General features: G+C 29.5%; 1 protein-coding gene and 1 long non-coding RNA gene across 3 annotated transcripts; both read left to right on the top strand.

Annotated features, from left to right (window-relative positions):
• The first annotated feature begins 4,348 nt into the window (after positions 1–4,348).
• On the top strand, positions 4,349–6,804 carry LOC140955731 (uncharacterized). The gene is made up of 2 exons (XR_012170206.1): positions 4,349–5,096; positions 6,220–6,804. It is a non-coding gene; the product is annotated as an uncharacterized lncRNA (long non-coding RNA).
• Positions 6,805–8,364: 1,560 nt separating this feature from the next.
• On the top strand, positions 8,365–11,870 carry LOC118047990 (auxin-responsive protein IAA27). Of its 2 annotated transcripts, none has more exons than XM_035057487.2 (5): positions 8,365–8,978; positions 9,843–10,114; positions 10,747–10,888; positions 11,136–11,197; positions 11,537–11,870. In XM_035057487.2, exons 1-5 carry the CDS (start codon positions 8,518–8,520, stop codon positions 11,572–11,574), a joined length of 975 nt encoding a protein of 324 aa, XP_034913378.1. In that variant the 5' UTR covers positions 8,365–8,517; the 3' UTR covers positions 11,575–11,870. The 2 variants fall into 2 exon arrangements, with proteins under 2 accessions (XP_034913378.1, XP_034913380.1); XM_035057489.2 differs by having other exon boundaries at positions 8,370–8,978; positions 9,885–10,114.
• The last annotated feature ends 7,431 nt before the right edge of the window (positions 11,871–19,301 follow it).

Below are 19,301 nucleotides of genomic sequence, written 5' to 3'. Positions count from 1 at the left end.
GAATTCAGATTTGATTATAGATGAATTATATTCCATAAAACATCGAATGGATGTAACTTTAATAGTGAAGTTTATTTTTATTTTCACTTTAATTTGATGTACTTTTAAATTTATTTTTTAATATTTTGAATAGTGTATTTGAATTAAAACTTTACTATTAATTTCAAAAATTCTTGTACATAAGTTAATAATCAATCTTAAAAAATATTTATATATTTATTTAATAACTCAGGACAAAAAAAAATTACGCATGTAGCCTGCCCATATATGTTAATAATCACCTTCAAATGCTTCCTCATTATTCTCTTTTCCTCCACTTAAAAAGAAATCCTTCAAAGTTTACAACATTACGCATGCGGCCTGCCCATATATGTTGATATTTCATTGAATCGGTCAATGGAAACCTAACGTCATGGTCAATAGTGTGAATTCGAGTTGGCATTTTATGGGAATGCGGTGCAAACTGTGTTCCCACCAAATTTTAAAAAAAAAATTATTAAAATTTAATGTGGTTTATATTTTTTGTGTTGATATAAAAAATAATTTTTAAAAAATAAAAAAATATTATTGATGTGCATTTCAACATAAAAAATTATTTAAAAAGCAACCACTACCACACTACTAAAAATCACATTACAGGCTGCAGCTAATTGAAAAAAAAACAGATACGATATGTTTGGTTATTTACAACCATACTTTTTATTCAACATGACCCCACAAAAAATTAAGGTTGGACCTCAGTTTTGAAAAAACAATTAACACCTGCTTTTCACTCCATGTCACCGACACTTTTTTTTGCCTTGTAAAAAAACTTTCTTGCCGAGCTTTGTTCCCTTCCTCTTTGTGAACTGATCTGGATGAAATTGATGAAGATTAACTCCAGAGACAGTGTTCCATCTTGTTCCCTCTGTCCCTTCTCCTGTCAAACAAAAGATTTTAACACAAAATTTAAGGGGACAATTGCCCCCAAAGATTAATTTTAAAAAAATATATATATCTTTTATATTAGAATATTAATATAAAGTAAGCCCCGTTTTTCATCCTTGTCGATGCATTTCTTTAATTATAGTGTTATCTTCACGCAATGGCAGAGCATCGCAGGAGCGAAAGGGGGCAATTGTCCCCTTAATTTTTTTTTTTAAAAAATATCTTTTATATTAGAATGTTAATGTAAAGTAAGCCCCGTTTTTCATCCTTGTCCATGCATTTCTTTAATTATAGTGATCTTCACGCAGTGGCAGAGCCACGCAGGAGCTAAAAATTAAAGGCAATTTTTTAAAAAATATATCTTTTATATTAGAATATTAATATAATAGTAATGTAAGAGGTTGATACACATTATTATTATTGTTGACTTGTATCTTAATATAATAAATAGTATATATAATATATGTGCAGCACTCCAGCTCATTTCTTATTTCATCAAACTTTTCTCCTTTTTTATTTTTTTTCTTCCGCTAATTATTCGAGAGATTTTCTACTCTCTTTTTTAGCGGATGTTCCAGCCTCTCCTGCTTATACAAATTTCTTTTCAAGTCTAATTAAACAACTTTAGGTAAAAAAATTTCATCTCTTTTATTTGTTTCATTATTTAATTTTAATTTTATTCTTTTATAATTAGTTATTAAAAATATTAGGATTTATAATAATTTAAAGGTTTTGATATATATAATATTTTGAATCAATTAAAGATAAATGATAATGGACTAGACTGCAAGATTTTTAATAATAGGCATTGATTTGATTATTTTGAATTAATTAAAGGTTATATTATTTCCAATTGAATTGGTTACGGCATGGAACTAAATGTTTTCACGAAATGAACAAATAAATATTCCAATTGCTGTCAACGAGTAAAGATTGATATTTGCTTGCAGAATTAAAAAAAAAATTTTAGCTTGAGATTGGTCCTTTTTATGATGTTAATTTCTTTGTGCCTTCCAATAAAATAATCAGGACAAATAATTAAATAATTTATATTTTAGTTGTTTTTTTTTTTTGCTTTCGTCAGACAATTTGTGTTTTGCTGGAGAAGAATTTACACGTGTGTGCAAGCCTAATTTTAATCAGTGTAGGTTAGTTTTTTTCTTAAAAAAAGAAAAGAAAAAAATTGTGTTTTTAAAAATGATTTATCATGATAAATTTAGACTATCAATTCTGATCCATATCCATGCATTATGTATAGCATGCTACATGGTAATGGGGTGTGGAATGGGTTTTGATGAATTGATATGTATTTTACTATAAATTTCATATGAAAGATTTACAATTATTATGTAACTCAACTGAATTTTGTTATTATGAAAACTCAAAAAGAACAATTATAATGTAAGTTTTCATTTTAAAAGTATTTTTAAATTAATTTTGCTTTATATGAGTTAGTATATTTTGTTTCGAATTGATTTCTAATACATGTCTAAATAATATAATATTTGTTAATAATTTACTTTCTTATTTTAAAAAACTCTAGCTCCGCCACTGTTTTCATGTATAATGTTATTTAATTACATTATTAATTTCATAACCCAATTTTAGACATTGATTTTTTTTTAATAATAATACATATGTATTTTTATTTTAAAAAATCAAAATATAAAACCCAAAAATATTTTTAAAACATGAGGAGATAGATTTTTAAGCTGCAACTAGCCAAAATGCCATAAGAATAGTCAAATCAGGGTATCTTGACAAGATGAGATGAAAAAATAAAGAAAATTCATGTTGAAATCCAAAATTGACCAAAATCAAAAGAATTAATTACGTTTAAGGACTTAATTAAACTTCTAATAGATTTTATAGATTCAATTAAGGACTTCATTGAAGAAAAAACAAGTTTGAAGGCCTAATTTGAATCAATTCACAAAGATTGAAGACACAATTGAAACTTTGAAAGGTCAAATTGGTAAAATCAAGGCTTCAATTGCAAGAAATTTAAAGTTTGAAGGCTAAGAGGGGGCTAAATTGAAAAAAATCATGACCAGTGACCTACAAAATGCGCGCAATATTAGGGATTGTACCAAATTTCCTAGGGACTATATTGAAAAAAAATCAAAGTTTAAGGATTAATTGGGGACTAAGTTGAATAAATTGGAAAACATGGGCTATAATTTAAGGATTCATTGCGCTGTGAACTACATTGTACATATAGAGTGTTTGTACTGTGACGATACTGTAACACCTGGAGGGCGTTGTCTTTTATATTTTCTTTTCTAAAAGCTCTGTTACACTATACTTTAAAAAGTGGAATAACAATGTGCATGTACAGATGATATGTTGTTCACCCTTTACAAAAAAAAAAATAAAAAAAAAGTTAAACATGCAAGCTTAGCCTAATAAACTCATACAAGTCCGACTTTCTTTCAATTGGGCCTCACCTTTTTATATGGTTTTTTTTTTCAAATATTTTTTTGGATTTTAATGTAAATGAACTATAAAAAAAATTTTTATGTGATGATTCAATTATCATTCAATTTAACAATAGCTCTTAAATAATATCATAGGTTTTGATGAGAATGTTAAACTCTTTTTTTTTTTTTCAATTCTTATGGGCCTAATATAAAAAATAAAATAAAATAAAAATAGTTAATGATATTCCATTAAAATAAAAATTTTATTTTTAAAAATTTCTAATATATTTTCTTATATAATTTTATCATATTTATTAGGTTTTTTTTCCCTCTAATCACATATCAAATATTGAAAATCATTGTAATACTTTTTAAAACTTGCTTTTAGGATAATGAGAAGTGATAATATACATTTTTCTCAAGATCTAGATCATTAAATTTCTTACAAATATTTATTTTAAACAAAGTAAATATTCAACAAAATCATTGAGATTTTTTAGAATATAAATTATCATTATCATATAAATAAATAAAATTTAAAAATTTAAAAATCCTTTAATAATGCACAGGCAATTGGCAAGGAATAACTATTTAACAATGATTTACTTTATGCTTGTCATAACCCAATTTTTGATCTTTTTTTATTTTAATTATATATATATATATTTTTAAAAATGATGAAAAACAAGTAAAAATAAAATAAATGAAGAATGAATTAAAATTTGAGTTAAGAGTAACATGATTGAAAGTTTAAAGATTTAGTTAAACTCTTGATTAGTTTAATTAATTAAATCAAGGGTTTAATTGAAGAATTGATTTAATTAAAATTTAGATTATTTTAATTAAAAGAATTAATGAGTTTGAAGATTTAATTAAACTTTGATTTAATTAATTAAATAAATTCAGGGATTTAATTGAAATTAATTCAAGGGGCAAAATTAAAATTTATTGATTAAGGAACTCAATTGATACATTTCAAAACATCAGGGACCAATCTATAATCTATCATTTTCCATGCCCAAATGACGTCGTTTTAGAATCCTTCTGTTCATCATCTGCTTGTCGAAGACCGGTTCAACAGGGAAGCTGGAAAATCGGCAACAAAGTCGACCCAATCGTGACCATGTCTTCTGCCACGATCCCGGTCGTGGAGGATACGGTTTTTGAAGGTCTCTAGCCTTATAAAAGGCAGGGGGAGAAACAGAACTTGAGGGGGATTTGGGAGGACAGACAAAAAACCAGAAGAGAAGGAACCCAGAAAACAGAGGGGAGGAAGCCAGGAACCAGAGGAGAACCAGGGGGATGTTGGAAAAAAAACCAGAAGAAAACTCAAGCTAAACTCAGGGGACGAAAGCCAAAGAAGAAAAAAACCAGACCCAAATTTGAAAGGAGAAGCCAGCACCATTCTCTGTTCTTCATCACAAGGACTGAGGAACCAAAAAACGTAAGCAAGATCCACGGGGAAAAACCAGAAAAAAATCCGAGGCAGCAACAAGAAGGCAAGAAAACGAAAAGATAGCAGAAAAGAAGAAGGACCCAGAATCAAAACCATCGGGAAGAACCGGCATCATCATCATCTTCGTTCCTTCATCTCTAAGAAAAAAAAAAAACAGAAGCAGAGAGGAGACGAACGATCGAGAGAAGAAGAAGCAGAGGGCAGGAAAGCAAAGGTAGAAGGAGGAGTTCCAGTTTCCCAGCGAGGAGCGTCTTCACTGATCTTCGTCCGAAACAGTAGCACCCTAGCAGCAGGTAAGCTTTCCTTAGCTTTCAGAAAATTCTCTTTTGCCTTCACAGATCAAATAAGGTTGTTACTGGGCGAAGGTAATTTTAATTTTTAATTACCTTCGCACAGTACACAGCACGCGTGCTTCTTGTTGGTTTTTGCCTGGCGGGCCACTGGCTTGGGCCAGTGGCCGGGCCGGCAGGGCTTAGCCCAGCCCAAAATAAAAAAATAAAAAATAAAAAATCAGAAAAATAAAAAAGGTAAAAAAAATAAAAAAAATAAAAAATATGTATGCATGAATAAAAATAATGTAAATTTATTGGTTTGTTCATTGACGTCAAAGTCAGGAATAAAAATACTGGTTTAAATTTATATTATTAATAAAAATACCGGTTTAAATTTACATTATTTTTATTCATTGTATTTTATTTTATTTATCTAGAAAAATAAAAAAAAATATATGCATGTGTAAAAATAAATTTATTTTTATTTATTTATTCACTAGCGCTAGAGTCGGGAATAAAAAAATATTGATCTAATTTATTTTATAGCTACATGATATTTACCAACGCCAGAATTAGAATTATCCGTAGTTGAATATTTATTAGCGCCAGAGACATGAATATTGACAAGGAAACCATTAAAGCATAAACCAATAAATGGTTAGCAATTTAAGACAAAACCAGCAATACAGTCTGCCTCAGGCAGAACGTTAAAGGGGTGATAATAATATCTTTTCTTTTACATAACCAGTCAAGTTTAATCTACTCGTTTTTATTAACATAGTTTAGGATTTGAATCTCATAATACTACGCATCCCATATGATATTTTTGTAAAAGCTTTAATAAATTATCCTAAAACAACATAATCAAATTACTAACAACATCATATATGCATGTAACATTTGAATTTCAACAATACTCAATATATCTCATAACACATTTGTAATGATATCTTTTTTCTTACAGTTTAATGATATTTTTCTTATAGTTATGGTTAAAATGCTTGATAATCAATTATAATAATTATTTTGTTTGGGAATGCAAAATATTGAAAATTTAGTGTTTGATTCCTTGTGGACTTTTTGGTTATTTACATATTTATTTATCTTGGCAACATGTTTTATTAAAACCTTTTGTCTCCGACAGGTCACAGAAAGTCACCCGGCAGACTTTCCGATGCATGCCCTTTTTCAAGTGACTTTATTATTTAATCCCAAACAGCGCTAACGCGAGCCAGAAAAAATCTGACGTGTTCTTGAATGCTAATATACGCCAGAAATGGAAATTATGGAATCACAGAAAATGATGGACCAAGGGGTCACGTTTCCGAAAAATAGCCAAAATGTCTCGGATTTTGAAGCTCTGGTGAATGACAGCAAAAGAAAAACACTGCATGGGAAGAAATAAATATAAAATTATTTCGTTGAAGATTTTTGGACCTTTTGTTGTTCGAATCCTGAAAAAGGAAAAGACCTCGTCCATATTTTGAAAATAAAATAAAATGAGCAATGTGTACTACCAAAGAGTTAAGGAATTTAGAAAAAGCTGACATGAAAAATCGGCAGTTTAGGGAAACTAAGAGGAGATAGGTTTTTTCTTTTCTAAATTTTTTTTGTTTGTTTGATTATGTGGGGTTGAAAGGGAACTGACCCTGCATTGTGCTTTTTTTTTTTTTTGGGTATGTTTTATGTCGTGTAGTTGTTTGGACATATGCTTGGTTTTCCCGGAAAATGTGCTACGGTAATTATTAAAGAAAGGGAAGAAGCTCTCTTGTATATAAAGGAAACAAACCCATAAAGGCTACAAACTATAATTTTAAAAATCCGATCCAATTTAGCAGGTAAAACTAGAATTCAACTAATTTAGTGTTAAATTCATACTGAATTAAAAAAAATAGAGAAATAAAAAACTCGATGTGACCCGACGAGTTGATTCGATTGATTCGGTAAAACCCCGTTAAAAACCTTATTATAACTTGTTGATTTTTATTTTTTATTTTTTATTAAAAATAATATTATTTTAATTTTTTAAAAAATAAATAACTTGAATGACTCAATAATCAAGTTAAAATCTAAAATTCAAGTCTTGAACCGAGTGGACTATTAGCCCGGATCTTAAAAGTACGCTACAAACAGCCTAAAACAAAAATACTACAAACTAATATAGAAACAGGAGCTCAGCTTGTCTGCAGTGGACGAGCCAGCGACACAAGCTAACTCATCAACAAAGACAGAGGAAGCAGCATAATCAGCCAAAAGCACCCAAGCAGCAGCAAGAAGCACCCGGCCAGCAACACCTAAGAGAAAAGGCAGGCAAAGCACGTGAGCAAGAAACCCAACGGGAGCTTGAACAAATGAAAAGCCCGAAAGAAATAAACAGCATCGGCAACCCTCTCGATCCACATAGAGGAACAGACAGCAGCTAACCAACCAAGGGAGGCAGCCAGATTTGCCAACAAACCAGCAAGCTGACTACCAGCTTACCAGCCAGATTTGTTCCATCTTTAAGAAGGAGGGTAATCGAAGACAAGTTTCTTTTGGTTTCTTAAGCAAAAGGCGTTAATTACTTGTACCCTTTTCTTTTGTCTTTTAAGAATCAATTTTAGTATGTTAAATGATTTTTTTTTTTTTGGGTAAACCGGGGTGTCCGGGCCAGCTTGCGCGTACCACAACTAATCTTCGGGCTCATTGAACATCCTGCAAGCCCAGCGAGCATGTAAGACACCGCGAGAATGACAAACATTCACAAGTAGAGTTTGAACCCTGGTGTGGAGGAAGAGAACAAGTCCCTTCAACCACTAGGCTACAACCCCATGTGTAAATGATTTATTTTCCTAGGTTACGACTATAAAAGTCTTTTGAAATCAACTTTTGCATATTGAAACTAAGTCACCTTTTAATTTAGCATTATCGCACCTAATATCATGATAGCCTTAAAAATTTAATATTTAAAAAAAAATGGATTTCTAGCATTCTATTTTTTAATGGAGAATAATCTTGTTTAAGGAGTTATCACCTAGTATTATAGTTACTAGGAACCCTAATTGGTTAACAGAAATTTTATGGTATAGGACTGGTTCGTTATTATTATATACAGGAGCATATATAATATAGTATTAATCTACTCGTTTTTATTTACACTACACGTTTCGATACATGGGATGGGAGTGAGTCCATATATTCATTTTCCCTACAGGTGAATGACATTATATAATATTACAATAATAATAATAAAAAAAAGAGAGTAAAATTTCTGCTTCATGAATTAAATTAAACCAAACTCCATCTCTCCTTCTAGACTGTACATTTCTTAATATTCCATCCATCACTCAAAATGAAAAAAGAAAAAAGAAAAAAGAAAAAAATATCCCTTCTCTTTCTTTTTTGCCTTTCTTCTTCTTGAAAACCAGTGCGTGCTTTTGTTTTGAGCGAGCTTTGCTTTTTGATGTCTATGCCCTTAGAGCATGATTACATAGGCATATCATCTGAGGTTTCTTCAATGGAAAACACCTCTGGCACTGATACAATAAACACCTCTACCACTGCTTCTAAAGGTCTTAACTTGAAAGCCACTGAGTTAAGACTCGGGTTACCCGGGTCCGACTCACCAGAGAGAGGTAATGAGAACCAACAACTTGGTTTTTCCTTAAACAACAACAACAACAACAATAGCAAAGACAAGAGCTTTGTGTCTGGGGCTAAGAGGGGTTTCTCTGTTGCCATTCATGGTGGCCCTGCTAACTGGGTTTTCTCTGGGAATGCCGGATCTGACCCGAATTTTTCTCTTCGAGGTGCTAATTCTGGAAAAGAAGGGTTCCCTCACTCATCGAAGGCTGTTGTGCAGGAGAACAAGAGTCAGGTTGATGGTGCTAACACTAATGGCCCTGGGGCTGCTCCTGCTTCTAAGTAACTCACTTGCTACTCTTTTTTTTTTTACCAGCTGTTTTTTTACCTGTTTTCCTCCTTTGTCTTGCTAGATTTTTGGTGTTTTATATTATGTTTTGGTGGCTTTTAGCTAGTGTTTTAGTTGCTGAGATAATTTTGTACGGAGAAAAATTGAAACTTTGTCGTGGATGCTTTTTTTTGTGCCGATTTCTTTGTTGGGTATTGGTGGATTGTTGTTGTTGTTAATAAAAGTATTAGTACTAATTATCAAAGGTTAATTTATTTTTGGAAGACTGTTAAGTGGTTTAGTTGGAGTTCCTGCTTGCTGATTTCTAATTAATGTGATATTTTTGAACTATTGATCCAAAAAAATATAAAAAAAAATTGAAGAATTAGTACTGGGTTTCTTTATGACTCTCTTCTTGGAGCTTGTGGGTTTCATCTTTTATTTGGATTTTATTTTCGTTGCTATTGCCAGATGTTGTGTTTTTTCATGCTCTTTTTTCTATTTGGTTGATTCAAAGCGTCCGGTTGGTTTATGTATTGACTAGTCAAATTGTGCTGCAATATCTTGCTTTCTTTATGCCTTTATCTGCTGCATGTGTTGTAGTTTTCCAAAGTGCCATAATTGTTTTTCTTCTCTAGTTTGTGTGTTCTAGTCTCAGAGCATAGACTTGATAGGAAAAAGGGTTAGAGAAGTGCTTTATATGTATGTATATATGCACACACACACTTCGACTTTTACAAGCAGGATTTATTGCTTTGATATTCTCTCTATGCTTATTGAATTTTTTAGCTTAAAGGTTAAAGTTAATTTTAGTTTTGAATTTTCAACCTTTAAGGTTGAAGTTAATTATTATTTTTTTCTTTCCCCCCCTGAAAGAGGACCAAAGCAAAGCCTGGTTTTCTCATGCCTTGCGTGTATAGGGCACAAGTTGTGGGATGGCCACCAATTCGCTCATTTCGAAAGAATACAATGGCTTCTCATCTTTCAAAGAATGATGATGGTGCAGAAGCCAAGTCAGGATCAGGGTGTTTGTATGTCAAGGTCAGTATGGATGGCGCCCCTTATCTGAGGAAAGTTGATCTGAAAACATTTGGCAGCTACATGGAACTCTCTTCAGCACTAGAAAAGATGTTTAGCTGCTTTACAATAGGTAACTTCCAATAACCATTTGTTTCTCTTTTCCCTATTCATAATAACTTAATGATTTAAGTAGTTTTTGTGATGCCTGAGATATGATGAAGCTGTAAAGAACATTTACTTTTCAATTGAAAAAAGACATTGATTCTTTTGCGCTTGAAAGTGGGCAAGTTAATGAGTGAACTCTTAAAATTTAGGCTATCTAATTGGAAGAATGTGTAGATGTTATTCTAGAAATCTCTTTCCTAAATTATACAAAGGCAAAATGCTCATGAAAAACAAAATCGATCCATCTGGAGTTTTATGCAAAATGATATGATATCTCTTAATAAATGATATTTCTTAGTTTAAGTATGGCAGTGGTATTCAAATTTTAATTAAAAAGTTAAATAGAGCAACTTAACTGAGATTTAACTTGGAAATGCTTCTTAGGAAATTATTTTTCTAATCACAACAGGCAACACTTATGGTTCTTTTAGCCTTGCAGTAAATGACATCCAAAGTATATGCATGCATGTCACAAAATGCAGCATCCTATACATTGGTCTACAATCCTGCCATCCATGTTCTTTCTCTCCATGAAAAATTCCAATTGTGTGTTTTGACTGAAGGAAGTTGATATTTGTTGATAAATGGTTGGCACAGGTCAGTGTGGCTCTCATGTAGTTCCTGGCCAAGATGGGTTGAGTGAGAGTCGATTAATGGATCTCCTGCATGGTTCAGAATATGTTCTCACCTACGAAGACAAAGACAATGATTGGATGCTTGTTGGTGACGTGCCTTGGAAGTAAGTGTCATTCCCAACTCATAAATATTGCAGATATCAAATCAAAAGTGATCTACAGATTATCTGATAGGGCTTGGTTTTTTGAGTTCCCTCGCATTGTTGATTATTATATTGGGGAGTATTATTTAAATTAATGCAATGCCATTATACTATTTTTAATCACTTGTGAGATCATCAAGCGAAATGTAAGTTAAATATATTTTTACTGGGGAATCTCAGCAAGTTCTTCTAATCCTTGGTTTTGCAGGATGTTCACCGTCTCTTGTAGAAAGCTGAGGATTATGAAGGGTTCAGAGGCAATTGGCCTTGGTATGTTCTATCACACAAAATGCAATGGACTGATTCCTCTTTTCATAAATATTCTTCAAATGTTCTGATGCAATGACCTTGTAGCTTCCACTTCTTGTTTTGTTAATTACACTGGACAACTGGCTAGATGGGCGTTTACTCCATTGTTTAGCAATGAAATGCCCATCAGTTTTGCAATCATTTGATATTTTCCAATCTTGATGATTGGAAGAGCAAGATTTCCCAATTGCCAGGAATTTGTAACCCACCCTCAAGTTTTGATATGATAGAGTTGTTCTTTCTGTTGTTATAATTAGATATAGCCTTGCTTTTAAAAGTTTACATAACTACTTCTTGCAGCCCCAAGAGCCATGGAGAAGTGCAAAAGTCGTAACTAGTATGATTTGTTCTCTAGATGGATCAAATCCTCTGTGCAAAAGATAATGCAGGTTGCTATATTCCATCGTTGAAAGCCTTCAACGGGTCTCAGATATCGGTCCCCTGTTTCTTATTTGCGTATGAATATCGTACCAAGACTTGTATAATAAATCTCTTGTAGGCTAGACACGGTCAGATTTTATAGGATTGTCCGCTCACTTGTATGCTGAATTCTGGATGATCTAGCTACAATATTCTGTATAAAATGGTCTGAGTGTTACAAAATCATAAGATCTTTGACACGTTTATGATCTCTCTAAACAACGGTACGAGCCATCATGATACTCGATTTTGAAAAAAAAAAAAAAAAAAAAAAAACAGAAAAAGTTCAAGCACTTGTAGATGAAGACCCTGTTTGGCGAGAAAAAAAGGTAATATTTTTATAAGGCAGTGTTTATGCAGCGTCTTTTTAACATATTTTGCTGCAAAGTTTTGCTAAATTCGACTTTGGTCCTTTTTGTTTGATAGTCCTGTTTTAGGTTCTTTAAGTTTGACACCTTCCATTTTGATTTAAAATTTTATTTTGTTAATTTTTCGGTTTTTAGTTTCAAGATGGAGGAGAGAAAGTAGATGGTTGTTTAAATTATGGCGGCAAAACAAGCTGTTTGGAGTATTATTTGATGAGAAAAGTATATTGAGGTTGACAATGAATTCTTTCAACTTTTTTATTATTATTAATTTAGAGGTGTTTTGGGATGATAAATTAATTTTTTTCTTGAGGTCATAAAGATATTTATTTTGTATGTTAAAATAGATTGAAAATTAATCGCCATAGTATATGACATGTTTGTATTTTTTACCAAAAGGCTATGCATGATCTGGCTTTGCTGGTCTTTTTAGGCCTCTTCAAAGAATAGGCCAAGCGCTTGAATCTTTTTAACTTTCATTTCTCTTTTTTTTTTTTTTTTTTTTTAATTTAAATAGATTAATTAAAGATATGTGTGGAATGTTCTTTTTTAACTTTGATTTTTCATTTTTTATTTAAATTTGAATAAGTTAATTAAAGATATATGTGGAATGCTCGACCCGACATTTATTTAATTTTAGTTGACATTAATTACAATAAGTTAATTCAAATGTTTTTGTGATAGTGTTTAATAAAATACCATTTAATTTACTTAAGTTTTGAATAAATTATAATTTTTTCTAATATTAGCAGACATTTTGTTTTGTTGCTCAACCATTCATAATTGTTTTCACTGTAATCTTTTTCAATCATTTTCTTATGCTTGTTTTTTTTTTATTATTATTATTTAATTATATAAATAATTTTTTTTAAAAATAAGTTATTAAACTTTATTGAGTCCATGATTTGTGTTATAAGATAGATATTTTAATTTATCTCTAAGTTTTCAATTAAGCATGTAGTTAGTGTAAACAACTCTTTTCAGCATTTATTAGCATATATAATTATCAATTTATTTTATTACATAAATTAGCTTTTCAATTAACAATTAATTCTTTTATGTCAAGAATTATGTTGTAAAGTTAGCACATTTATTTTTTAAATTAAAAAAAAAGTTTTGATTAAACTTGCATTGAGTGGTGTGTCAACTAATTAGTTAACAAAACACTAAAAGGTCCACACACAATTCATTATGGACTCTCATAGTGATTTTTTTTTTTTTCATATTGGTTATAAGGCTTTTTTTTTTTCTCATTAATTGCATCTTTCTATGGCTAAATTGAAGCCAATTACATCCATTTTTTAAAAATAATCATTATGTAATAATATAATAACTAGTATATTGATTCGCGTGCTATAGAGGGTCAATAACTTTTTTTTTTAAATGTAAAAATGCTTGAGTTGGGTTACAAGCACATAACATATTTGCACCATCATCATTTTCAAATAAAGAATTTTCTACAGTAGCATCATGAATAACGCATAGCAGAGGAGCGCTCAATACACCAGCAACTAATTTCTTTCCCATTAATTTTTTTTTCATTTCTCTTATTTAATTTGTTTTTCCATATAGTAAAGAGAAAATACATTGATGAGACATTTTTTATATTGAATAAAAGTTGGGTGATGATAATTGTTTTTTCATTTGAGAGTAGGTTGAATTTCTTTATTATAACAAGTTTGTTTTTGCGTTTAAAAAATATTTTAAAAAATTAATTTAATTTAATTTTTTTAATTCATATTAATATTTTTTGATGTTTTTGTATTATTTTTATGTGATGATATAAAACATCAATTTTTAAAAAAAAAAAAAATATTATCTAAATAATTTTTTTAAAAACAATATTTTAAAAAATAAACATTATGTAATAATATAATAACTAACATATTAGCCCACGCTCCGCAGTGGGTCATTAACAATTTTTTTTTAAATGTAAAAATACTTGAGTTAGATTAAAAGCTCGGAATGTATTTGCAACACCACCAACTTCAAATAAAGTGTTTCCTAAAGTAGTATCATGAATAACACATAGTAGAGCAGCATTTAATACACCAGCAACTAATTTCTTTCCCTTTAATTTTTTTTTTCATTTAAAATATTTCTAAATAAAAAAAATTTGAATTATCATTGCTACCATAATCCCAAACATACCCCTCATTCTTCCATCAATTGCTCGATTCCAATTGACTATGTTTTTACCCAGTTTTGTTAGGTCAAAACTTGTCAAGAGAAAACTTTAACAGATCTTATATTTTTTTTATTTTATTTATTTTTTTAAAATATAAACTCTATAAAAAAAACCTAACTGTCCAACTTTTTATTTTTTTTAACTAGATTTTACTTTATAAGTAACAAAAATTATATTATTTAAAATTTGTTCATATGTAATAATTATTATATTAATGTTATATTGTAAATCCTTTAAAAACCAATCTAAGACAATTATATTAAAGTTTAATTTATAATTGCGAGTATAGAATAATTGAGAATTAAATAGTATTATCTAAAAATATATAAAGTTAGTGTATTGGTGTCCCTTAATATATAATATCTCTTTATTAAACATTAAGTAGTATAATACGAGATGACATGCCCGCGCACTGCTGCGGGCTTATAAAATAAATGCACTTGATAGTGTTATAACTGAGAACCAACGCTAGATAAGTAATAAAAATTAAAGGTATGATGGAGCAAATATTTCATGACGGGAAAAAAAGTTGTGTTGGTGATCAAAAATTTAGATACTGAACAAAATGATTTGTAGCAATCTATAGTGTTTTGTGAGGAAAGATACAGTACTTTCGCTACATGATTTAGCTTTTTTAGTTAATAAAAAGAAAAAAATTACAAAGGTAAATTCTCTACCAACTTAATATTAAAAAAAAAAACCAACAAAGATAATTTTGGAAGGAAAAAAACCCATGAGAAAAAACGTTGTAGCAATTGACAATTTTCCGTGAGGAAAATTATAGCGCTTTTTCCAATAAAATAAAATAAAAAATCATTTAGAGAAATATTGTAACAATCCACAATGTTTTGTAAGAAAAACTACAACACTTTCCTCATATGATTTAGCTTTATTGTAATTATAATTTTTAACCAACTCAATATTAAAAAAATCAACAAAGATAATTTTGGAAAAAATCATAAAAAAATCACATGGAAAAACACTGCAACAATTCACAGTGTTTTAAAGAAAAAAAATTTACAAAGCTAAATTCTTAATCAGCTCAATATTTAAAAAAATAAATTGACAGAGACAATTTCAGAAAAAACAAATAACAAAACAAACACCAAAAAAAAAAAAAAAACATGTTGGAAACACTGTAGTAATTCACAGTGTTTTGTGATGAAAGCTACAATGTTCCCCACATGATTTAACCTTATTTGTAATGACTTATAATTGTAATTCACAAACAACTCAATACTCAAAAAAATAAAATTGAAAAGGATAATTTGAAAAAACTTATAACAAAAAAAACCATGCGAAGAGACACTTTAGCAATCCACAATGTTTTATGAGCAAAGCTACAATGCTTTCCCCACATGATTAAGCTTTATTACAAAGTTAAATTCTAACCAATTCAATTTTTTTAAAAATAAAATCGATGAAGATAATTTTGGAAAAAAATATTACAAAAAAAGAAAACACAAAAGAAACTGGAAAAAAACCACGTGAGGAAAAACTGTATCAATCCATAGTGTTTTGTGAGGAAAAAATTGTATTTACTTGTAATTGCAATTCTTAACCAGTTTAATATTTAAAAAATAAAATTAACAAAGATAATTTTAGGAAAAAACATAACAAAAACAAGAAAAAACCATGTGGGGAAAAACACTGTAGCAATCAACAATAATTTTCGAGGAAAGTTACAGTGCTTTCCTCGCATATTGTAACTGTAATTTTTAACCAGCTTCATATTAAAAAATAAAATAAAAAAAGATAATTTCAGAGAAAATCATAAAAAAAAACCATGCGGAGAAATATTGTAGCAATCAACAATGTTTTAAAGAAAAAAAATACAAAATTAAACTCTCAATCAGCTCAATATTAAAAAAAAATTGACAAATATAATTTTGAAAAATAAAGAAATAAAATAGAAAAACTATATAGAAAAACATCGCAACAATCCACAGTATTTTAAAGAAAAAAATTACAAAGCAAAAATTTTAACCAGGTCAATATTTAAAAAGTAAAATCAACAAAAATAATTTTGGAAAAAAAAAAGAAAAAAGAAATGAAAAAAAACGAAAGAAAAAAATACATTTGAAAAAAAAAAAAAAAAAGTTGAAAAAAAAAGAAGAAGAGGAAAGCACTGTGGATTACTGTTGTAATCCACAGTGCTTTCCCCACACCATTTAGAGTATTGTATAATATAAATTACATAGTTGAAGTATACTTTTTGAAGGATATGATACAGGTCATTTAACAAATAATAAATACATAATTCAATACTACAAACATAATAGACATTTTAAATAATTGTTGTTGCTACTCAATTTTTGATTTGTTTTTGAAAAAAACCAAAAAATAGAAAAAAAAACAACAAAAACCTAAAAAATTATTTTCTTAATGTATTTTCATTGTTTTTAGTATTTTTTTCAAAGAATTTAAAATAAAAAAAAATCTACTTTCAAATACATTTAATTGTTAACATGCTTTTTGAGTCATTGTTGATGTTATCTTTTTTTTTCTTAAAAAAAATTTAAAATATAAAAAATAAGAAAAATTAAAATATAATAATGGATAAAGGGATCAAAAGTGAAAAGGGAGAAAAAAAAGGACAAAATAAAATTTAGATTCCTTGAGAACCAAACAATTGAGGGAAGAAGATAACAAATTTTACTTACAAATAAATGGTTATATACACATAAAAGAGAAGGATGTTTATGAGAGAGGATAAAAAAAAAACTAATGAAAAAATATATAAAAAAACTCTCTTTGGCTGACACACCCTCGAAATCCCCCACAAACAAAAAAACCTAGCTCCCGTGATATCTAAACCTAACCGCCACATACAAAAGAAAAAACATTATACTGGCCTTCATCATCTCCTCTCATTCCAAGTAGCCACCACATAGCATACTTTATTTTCAACTAAACCAAACAAATCCATAGACCCATTTCCTTCCCCTCTCAAACCACAATCATTGACGGTCCAACCTCAAAGCCATCAATAGCAACTTTAATATGTGACCCTTATTTTTTTCTCCCCACAGCGCCAGCAGAGGATCAACAATAATAAAAAAGCTCAACATCACTAGCCACACAAAACCGATGTCTCCTCCACCATCTCCTTCAGCGACTTATGACTACCAACCTCCATGCAAGTTACTCACAACCCTTTATCCTCTTCATCACAGCTCACAACCATCATGAATAGTCCCTTATTATTATATCACCACTGTGAATACCATCACCAACAACTTCTTCTCTCTTTCTAGTTGTGAATTGATGACCCATCAACAACCACCAAATTGGCCCTCTCCACACATAATGCTCCACCTGTGATAGCACCTATGACCATTTAAAAAAAGAAGAAGGGAGATAAACATATCTAAAACGGAAAAAAAAAAAAGAAAAAAAATCAAAGTTTGTTGTGTTTGTTTCTTGCTTTTATAGGTTCCTCTTCGTTACATTGTCAACATAAGAGTGAAGAGGAGAGAGAGAGAGCTACCAAATCCATGACATCACGCACCTCTCAAGACACGGGAGTATCACCACTGTTTCAACGGTCCCAAAATCTTTCAATATGCTTTCTGAGTTCCTAGCAATCTCTCTAATGTGTTCTCAACCTTTGAAATGATCATTTTACAAAATTTTGAATTTTTAGTGTGTGTTTTAAATTATTGTTGAATTTTGAATTTTTGTGGCTTGTAAACATGTAATTGTGAGGTGTGTAAGTAAAAATATAGTAAAAAAAAACATGTGTGCATGTTTGCATTTTTTTTGTGTTAAATGAATGATAAAAAAAAGGGAAAATGATAAAAAGATAAAAGTTTTTAAATGAAATTTTCTTTCTACTTGTTCTATACAGCCCAATCTTTACAAAAATTGCGTTCTTTATTTATAAAAAAAGAGAAAAAAGTTTTAGCATTGTTTTAGAAATATTTTTGTATTTTTTTTTTGTGGAATTTACAACAAGTTTGTAAAGTTTTTTTTTTTTTAGGATTTGGTCAATATTTCAATAACTTTAAGTTTTTTCTTTTTTTCTTTGAAAATTAATGGTTAACATTTTGGTATAAATGGTGGACCTACAAGTAGCCTTATTATTTAAATATCAGGAGTTGACTAGAAAATTCTTAGAATTACTTTATATTTATCAATTTTAATTATGAGTATTTTTTTTTTTATCACAATATAAGAGTTGTGGAAAAGATTTTTACTTTCTAGGATAGGTGCATCCAGCCAGGGTGCTTACATGAACTCTTCCCATAAGAATTTATCTAGGCATACAAGTCTATAATAAATTTAAAATACCATATTTATTCATGAAAGTAAATATTTATTCTGAGCCATAGACATACCATCGATTAAGAACTTATCAAAACCTTTAAACCATATGTAGACCATACAATACAATTTACTTTGAGTAATGTGCACTAGATCTACTAATACTTTCCCCAACTACAAACAATTCCTTATTCTTGAAATTTTTGATAAAATTAGTATATCCGGGTCTTCTATTAACACTAAACTATAAAATTAGGTTGTGATTCCTCAATTATGACGTTTCATTACATGCACGTCCATGTGCGACAGTTACACACACAAATGACTATTCAAATAATTAATGATTTATTATTTAGTTTATGTTTGATAATATAGTACAATGTTTTTGCAAATAATTTTTAATTTAAACATGCATTAACATAAATTTTGTTAGTTTATTTATTTATTTTTGATATCAACATAATAAAACAATAAAAAAAATTAATTTAATACTTTTTTAAAATAAAAAAAGTATAAAAAATAGGATAAACTGTACCCTTAAAACTTATCATTATGACGTAGAATGACATGTAACTCTGTATTTTTAAATCACATTTATTGCTAATATTAGACGAGACTTAAAAAAATTGTCGGGTATGTAAGGTTTATTAGGATGTGTTTCGTGAGATATTATTAAAAAAAATTGTTTTTCTTAAAGACTGAAAAATCCTGGTCAATTGTGAATCGAGTTATACACGTATGGGGTCGGATGCAAGTGTACAGTGTGAAAAACAGGGCTACACTAGGTCAGAAAAAGCGAGGAGAGAAGTGAAAAGCAGCGAAATAC

This window comes from Populus alba, chromosome 6 (genome assembly GCF_005239225.2).
Source record: "Populus alba chromosome 6, ASM523922v2, whole genome shotgun sequence".
NCBI classification, from domain to species: domain Eukaryota; kingdom Viridiplantae; phylum Streptophyta; class Magnoliopsida; order Malpighiales; family Salicaceae; genus Populus; species Populus alba.
Note: the sequence above shows the minus strand (reverse complement) of the source record. Positions and strands in the feature narration are given on the sequence as shown.